At 27.7% G+C, this 8,823-nt stretch overlaps 1 protein-coding gene across 1 annotated transcript; it reads left to right on the top strand.

Moving 5' to 3' along the window:
* The first annotated feature begins 7,103 nt into the window (after positions 1–7,103).
* On the top strand, positions 7,104–8,038 carry LOC108476810 (uncharacterized). The gene has a single exon (XM_017779150.2). The coding sequence runs from the start codon at positions 7,293–7,295 to the stop codon at positions 7,848–7,850; it is 558 nt and encodes a 185-aa protein (XP_017634639.1). The 5' UTR covers positions 7,104–7,292; the 3' UTR covers positions 7,851–8,038.
* Positions 8,039–8,823: the final 785 nt, after the last annotated feature.

Below are 8,823 nucleotides of genomic sequence, written 5' to 3' on the forward strand. Positions count from 1 at the left end.
CATAATTTTTTACGGCGTTTTTACAAAAAAATACTGCTAATTATGATAAATAGCGGCGTTTACATAAAACGTCACTAATACCTATATATAGCTCAACAAAAGATGACGCCGTTTTCCTCAACAATTTTGCGGCGCTTTGAAACAAACGCCGCTAACTCTTATATATTGCGACGTTTTTAGTAGAACGCCACTAATGGCTCTATAGATACGTTGTCGTCTCTCTGTTTGCTTTTGCAGCGTTTTTATAAAACCGCTGCTAATTCTGATATATGGCGGTGTTTCAAGTAAAACGCCACTAATGTTTGATTATTTGCGGCGTTTTTTCATAAGCGCCGCTAAAAGTTATCTTTTGCGGCGTTTTTTTAACAAACGCCACTATATCTCTAACTTTTAGCGGCGTTTTCTTTGAAGCGCCACTAACATATAATTGTAGCGGCGCTTTTTATCCAAACGCCGCTAAAAACACCGCTAAAAGTCTGTTTTCTTGTAGTGGAAGTGGACAAGTTCGGGTACCATTTTTATATTTAATCCTTTTAGATTCAAATGAAGTTTATTTTTTTAATTGATTTTTATAAATTTTAGATAAAACCATAAAATAATAAAACAATAAAATGTGTTACTTTATAAAAAGTTTTTAATTATTTTTTTACTGAATAATATTCGGTTAACTTGTGACACAAACTCAGTCAAATATTTAAATATGGTGTTTGATACATGCACGGATGGGGTGAAGCTTATTAATTTCGTTCACTTAAGCTGTCAATTTTTAAGTTCGGAAAACCAATAGACTTGCAACAACTCTTTGGATGGGATCCACTCATTTTTAGGTTTAGATGTCTTCATAGTGTTTGGAGATCTGTCTCTTGGATTTGAAACACACTTTGAATCACTCAATTTTGAGTTCAGGATCTCAAGTCATGACCGTTTTAATGAAGACTGCGTGAGCAAAATTTCTGGATAGGATTATGATGAGAATTACGAGTTTTGGGCTTTTAATTCGAGTTTAAATCCAATTAGATTTGAATTTTAAGCTTAATTTTTATTATATATGAGCCAAATATTGTATTTATTGTTTATTTGTCCCAAAATTTGGATATTATTTAAGTATTTTAAGTTATTTTGGAGTTTTATGTTTCTTAGTCAAATAATATAGTTTAGATTAAAACTACTTATTGTTTGATTAATTAGAGTTTCAGATAGTTTTATTTGGATGTACTTAACTAGCCTATATAAAGGCTTATTCATTGCTTATTAGAGACAATTTATTTTTATTAATAAAGTTTTCAACTTTAGAAGTTTGTTTTTCTTTGTGCAAGATTTCTTTATTTTGATTTTTAGAAGTAGTTTTCTTCTCAATTTTCTTGAATGAGTAGTGGGAATTCATTTTTCACCGTCCACTTTGTCAAGGATTATTTCTTGGAAGGTTGATTAAAGCAATTAATTGAGCTTCTTGGGATTTACATCTCAAATGGTTAAATTAGACATTTATCTTTTTGTCCATCCTATCCATTGGTATGAAATATTTATAAAACTAAAAGAAAAAGATATTTTTATAAGATTGTGTTTGGAAAGCTACCTAGTAAATAGATTTTGGTGTAATTATTTGTACTTACACAAGAGTGACATGTCTAAATAATCATTGTAATTACCAAATCCTATGACTTTCCAAAGACACATAATTTAAATTTAAGAAAATAATTTTATAAAGTTTATAAAAGTTATTTTTATATAATAAAATATTTTAATTTTAGGAAGTTTATTTAAAAGTTATATTATAAATTCTATATTATTTTTACCTAATTTCCGTGAAATAATAGTAATCAAAACGTTATTATAAAAGGATTGTAAAGTAGGTTTGCTATTATAATCGAAGAATTACAAAGTTGGTTTGTGGCTCAAATTTTAGAAAGCTAAGAAATATTGTTTGGGAGAGATCCCAAAATAGGTTAAAAATTGCATTTGGTTATGGACAAAGTTAGATACAAATAATTTTCCTACACCATATCGTGGAATATGATTTTATATGAGAGAATAGAGCTAGACACAAGTACTAAAGATGGCTTGCAAAATATTTGAATTGAGATATTAAAAAATTTAAAATGTGGTTAAAAAGACGTTTGTTATTCTAAAAAAAATGATTTTTCATATAAAAAAACCCCACCTCAATATAATCTAAAGAAAAGTTGGATATTGTTGGAGAAGAAACAACTCAACAAATATGAATTATTAGAGCAATTAAATGAAATTGCATATACTACTTACTTTTAGCTATTTTTATTTGTAATTGTATTATTGACTATTTTTGGACTAACATATTACTTACAGTAATTTAATTTAATTTTATGAATTTTCTTCTCAAATATTATTAATAAATTTTATTATAATTAATATTTTTAAAATTTTATAATTTTGTAAATATAATTTACATTATCAAACATAATATAAAAAATAGATCAATATATTTACACCGGATCAAGCAAACACATCTAGAAGGTGAATTTGATCGAAATCGCCTTTGATCCCACACAAAAAATTTAAATAAAAGACAAGGTAGTGCATAAAATAATGATGAATAAAAATGGAGATAATAGAATAGAATAATGATATGAAGCCAAGAAGTGGGCGTAGCCATCGGGAGCAATTGATTGAGGAGGGTGTTAGGCCATCTGCCTCGTTTTTCTTTCTTTTTCTAAAACCCTCTTCTACTTTCACATTTATTTATTTTCTTCTCACAAAGTGGCTTTGAATTTTGATGCTATATTCTACACGTTTTCTACGAAAAAAGATAAAAAAAAAAAAAAAAAAAAAAAGGGGAAAGGGAGAGAATTAACATGATTGTTTTGCATTTTTAAGTCAATGGTTCATATTACCTATAATTAAATACATTCAAACCATGAAATATGTAGGAATTGATTTTATTGAAACCAACAAATTGTGCATTTTTAAATCCTCTTTTCAACAATGAATTTGGGTATTAATTACACACCCACCATACTTGTCCTCTACACTTGGAAAAAGTTATTATTATTCATTGTATTTTTATGGAGAATTGTATGTTCGAAGTTTGAAAATAATATTATTGAAAAAGACAATCACAAATTTTAAACATATAAAGAATATAAAAAGAATATGAAAATTTCCTGTAAGGAAAAATTATTTTATAGACCCTTTCCATTATATCATCCATGGTTCCGTCCAATTAAAAGATGACATATCATATTTTTTCTACATGTACATTTGGACTAAACTTCCAATATTTTTTTTTTAAATTAGATGAAACCATGTATGATGTGGTTAAAAAAAGTTTATAAAATAATTTCTCCAAACTTAAATTACATAATAGATATAATTACTCTAAAAAGAAGATGGAAGAAATAGAAAAAGTAGTTGACAGGAGTATAATGTTATTTGCATCCATAACCTTAAAATTGTATGATAAGAAAATCAAGACTTATACATTTAAATTTTTGTGATCTTTTCTATCCTTTTAAATTTTGCTAAAGAAAACTGATAAAAGTTTGTATCAACCAAAATACACGTTTGGTATAGCATTCAGACCAAACAATTATTTTACAAAATCGGTTATTTTTTATTAAGAATAAATTATAAAATTATTATGAAAACAAATGGTTTATTGTTTTCAAATAATAAATTAAATTTGATGGTGTTGAAACACACACTTAATCATAATAAAGGTGAAGGAAATAAAATTTGCCAAAAAAGAGAGAAAGAAGAGGGAGAGGAAAATGGGTAGAAATTGGTTTCAGATTAGGAAATTTCTTGATTCAAAAAATAAACACAATTGATGGGCCCAATTTCAAATCAATACCTTATCTTTGGTGGCTGTTTTTAATTTTTCCACCCATTTCCTTCAAAGTTAAGCATACAATAATGCTGGGGAAAAATGTGATATTCATGTATGCCCCCAACTCTTCCCACTTCAACATGTCTTTTTTAATGTCAATGTTTTAAAGTAATCATGTTGGGAAAAAAACAATTCTGTATGTCCATAAAGATTTGTTCCCCTGTTTATTGGATTGGAATATTTTATAAAGAAAAAAAAAATACTAGTTTGAAAGCTGTATAATGATTTCAACCAATGTCTTTGTCGAATTTTCAAGTATTCAAATTCCATCCTTTTATAAGGATAATGTTTTTAATTTTTAAACAAGCTATTTATTTATTTAACAAAATTGAATTTTTATACAGAAATAAAAGGTTAGAAGCAAGTCGGTCCATGGTTTCATGTGCCTTTTTCTTTTTTGCTTTTGGGAAAGAATAAATCAAAGTTTCTAGATACACTTTTTTTCCTGTTTTGCGTAAATCGCAGCAATTCAATCTTATAATGACCTCCATTTTATTAAAATGTTTGATTTGGAACAAACAAAAACCAGGTTTAAGGTTTGAATGAAACCCTTAAATAGTGTAGTGTGTGATTTCAATGGTGGAGAGAAGTTAGCATTATAAACAAAAAAAAAAAAAAAAAAAAAACAATGTCAACCAATCGTGAGACACATGTATATAAAATCAAAGATGAGATTTTGGTATATTAAAATTTTTTCTTTTAACTTTTAAAATATTATTTTAAATATTTATTATACCCTCATTCTGTTAATAATATCTTAAATAAATTTATCCAAATTAAATTATTAACTTTTGAGTGATATTTAAATAAGAATAAATCAAAAGTTAATGATTTGTTTGGTATTGTAAGAAGTGATTAGCATCAAAATTAAAACTAAGAAAAGGTTTTTCTTTTTCACTTTTGCTTTCTAATTTTTGTTTAAATGTAGCTTTAGATTTCATAAATAAATTTATGATAGCGATAAGTGTTTAATAAAATATATAAAATACATGCTAATTTTTTTTTAATTCAGCTCATTATAATTGTGTTAATATTAATTCTAGTTCTTAAAATTTAATTTATTTAAAATAAAATTAAAATAATGTTGGAAGAAATCAAATCCGGGTTACTCAAAGATTTAAGTTACAAATAAAGATGACTAAGTTTTCCAATAATCAATCAATTCAAACTTTTGAATATCATCCCCATTCACTTTAAATCACCATTTTAATAACATATAACCCTTAAAACTTTAAATAATTAATACTTCACATCATATTTAATATCTACTTTGTGTGTTTTATGATTTTAAATTTTTACATTATTTATTAATGTGACATATAAAAATATAAAGACTGTGATATCACAACAACATCATTAAAATAATTTGTGTTTTAGTCACTAGTTTCAGTTATAAAAGGAAAATAATAAAGTCAAGATTATTTATAAAATCTAAATATTGATTGCTAAATTTATTGTTATGCACTTGAAAAATGATATACTTATTGCCAACAAATTGTTTTTTTTTTCATTGTGTTTCATATTGGTTTAATTTTATGTTGTAATTACTTAACGATATATTTGTATTTGTATTTATATTGTACTTTGTTTATGTATTCTAGTTAAAACAATAAACCTTTCAAAAATAATATGATGATTTGTTTGAATAGGGTATGAATATAATATAAAATTATTGTTTTATCCTTCTGTCAAGTATGCACATAATAAGCCTAAACATTACTCTTTCAATTAGCCTATTCTCTTATCTTTGTTTCGACTTTCGACCTTTGTAAGTGAACTGACTTTCCTTTTTACATTTTATATCAACAAATAATATAAATATATAAAATAAAATTATTGGCATATTAAAATTTATATATGTATAAATATTTTTGAAAAATATTAGATGAGGTGTTGAATCTAGGTGGGGCACCTAAATATTTATATTTTGGAGTTGATGATTATGCATAACTTTTAGAAAACAAAGTAGGAATAAATATTGAAATAATAAAATAAAAGCATATGAATGTCGCATTTAACCATTTCATTTGAACAAGTAAAACTAGATTTTCATCAGTTGGCCGAGCTATGGCCGACCTCCCACATCCATTTACTTTCTTTATTTCTATTTATGTCTGCTTCTATTATTTAAATAATAATTTAATTTCTTGTGTTTTCTGTAGTTTATGTTTCTCAAATCCAGAATCTGAAGGCTGGCTTAGATACTTACTTAATTTCTACTTCTTCTTCTTATTTTTTAATATATATTTTAAAATAAATATGTATAAATTAATGAGATATTTATATGTTACAGATAAATAATTATAAGCTAATTCGTTTTTATCATTGCTGACAAAATCAATGAAATAAAATAATAAAATGGAAGTTGTACAAGATAATGGAAAAACAAACGCTTTTCATAATCTTAAATAAATCCAAATTAAAAGAAAATTTAATCATTTTAATTTTTCATGTAACTTTTTTTTTTCTTTTAACCTTTATATTTATTTTATCTGTTAAATCATTTCAAAATGATTAAAAATTAACCTTAATTTTACATGTGATACGATATGCCATATAAACAAATAAATAATTCTAAATATTTTATTTTATCTTTAAATTTTAATTATGTTTAATATTTAAATAAAATAAAAAATTTATTGATATGACAATTCATGTATGTTACGTTAATTTTAAAATAACTTAACAAACTATGCTAAATTATAAATTAAAAGAAAAAATTAAATAGGTTATTAAAATTATTTCTTTCATAAAGTTATGTAAAAAGAAACTACAAAATGTTAAAAGTAATTGAATTTTAGAAAATATAAAAGAGATTGTTAAATTTAGAGTATGATACTCACAAATTGGATAAATTTATTTACATGGATTTATATTGAAGTAAAAAAGGAAAGTTAAGGAGTGAAATTGAAATGAGAAAATATCTTAGATTTTCCAAAATGAAAGCATAGGAAAATGGCCTCGTCCACACTCTTCCTCCACTTTCCCACCAAAACAACAAAATCCACAGCCAAGTCACGCCAAGCATTCCAAAGCTAACCTAAAAAAAGAAAGGTAAATCCCAAAGGGCCGTGATTGACTAGGATTGTGGGTCCCATCTGACCGGATCTCAAGCATGGAATTCAAATCCATTTAATAAAATCCAAATTGGAAACTGGTCTCAGCTAATTAGTAAACCCCCCAAAAAAAAAAAAATTTTTAAAAAGCAAAAAGCAAGAGCCCCGTGATGACCTAAGAATTTGCTTACCCACGCGCTTGCGTCTCCATCATCCCTCACTCTCCCTGCCTTTTTCTCTCTACTTTGGTCTCACTATATAACCTCCTGTCCCCCACCCCTCTCTCTCCACCTCAATCTCCCTCCTTCGCGTTTCTTTATTCCTAACTCTCTTTACCACCTAAACCTCCTTCCATTCATTTTTACGTTTTAATGGATGAGTTAAACAGCAAGAAGCGGGCTAGGGACGACTCCAACGAGTCGGGTCTGGACTCGCCCGACGTGAAGAGACTCAGAGATGATTTATTTCTTGATGATTCAGATTCCTTGCCTCTTAATCAAGACCTTGCATCCGTAATGAAGAGTTTTGAAGAGGAGATATCAGCCGTCCCATCGACTTCGACGGAATCTATGCCGGTTGTGGATCTCACTTCGGATTCTGGTGACTCACAACCGGATCTTGGTTACCTTCTCGAGGCTTCCGATGATGAACTTGGTCTGCCTCCCCCTACGGCTTCCACAACTGATGCTGAGGGAAGGTCCGAAGCGACTGATTTGGTGCGAGCTGACTCAAACTCCTCGGGAATCCATGATTTGTGGGGTTTCGAGGAACAAAACCCCAACTACGATTCTTTCGAGTTTGGATTCGTTGATAATTTCAATGATGGCACCGTTGCATATGATGGACTGTTCGAGTATTCCGATGTCTATTACGATTCCTCCGATATTTCTGGTCAGCTATGGCGGCCGGAAACTTTGTCGGCGGAGTAAAAATCCAAACTTAAAATCCAAAAAAAAGAAAAAAAAGAGAGAAGAAAGATTGCAAACCAAGCTAAACACAAAGGCAGTCATAGCCGATCTGTAAATTTTTTTTTCAGCTCGTGTTGGGGTTTGTGTTAGAAATTTTTTTATTAAAGGAAGTTATAACATACAATGTGAAGTAGAAATTTGAAATGAAAGATGCTTGTGAGCCTAGACCAAAAACAGTATAAATCAATTTATTTTGTTGATAAAGTGGGGATAGTGATGAAAAATGATTTTTTTTTCTTATATTGCACGAATTTGGTCTCATGAGTGCTGTAAAAAACGAGTTGCAGTGGAGATAGACGCAAATCTTACATTTTTGAGCTAGTGAAAGATTAAAAACGGGAGTATAATGGGCCTGGGCCTGGGCGTTGGGTGGTGCCGTGCCGGATCTCTCTTCTGAAGGGGTAAATTGTAATATCTGATCTTACTTAAATTTGGATTTGAACAATGTGAGATGCCTTTGCTTCGATTAAGGAACTCAGTAACGTACCAATTTTTTATCTGTATTGTTAGTTTTTTTAATGGACACAGGTACATATTAGGTTTGTCAATTTTTATAAAAATTAATACAAATATTCTAAAAATCTTTACATTCATTAAATAGTTTTTAATATAAAATACTTATTTATTATCAATATGTTATATAAACATTTTATTTATTATCGATTTATATTTTTAAGTCTAAAACTGTAAAGTATGTTACGCTGTTTTTTAACATTTTTAATATATATAATTTTCATGTCATATACTAATTAAAAAAATTATTAACCCAAACCATTGACTTAACTAGGACCGAGTCTCGAATTGAGTCAAAAAATTTTGATTTGACGAATTTTATTTTAATAACTGAACTCAATTTGAATTTTTTCGAATTGAGTCGAATCAAGTCAAAAAATTTCGAATCAAGTCAAATTAACAAATCTTATTATTTATACTC

The sequence above is a fragment of the Gossypium arboreum genome, chromosome 12 (assembly GCF_025698485.1).
Source record: "Gossypium arboreum isolate Shixiya-1 chromosome 12, ASM2569848v2, whole genome shotgun sequence".
Lineage (NCBI taxonomy): Eukaryota > Viridiplantae > Streptophyta > Magnoliopsida > Malvales > Malvaceae > Gossypium > Gossypium arboreum.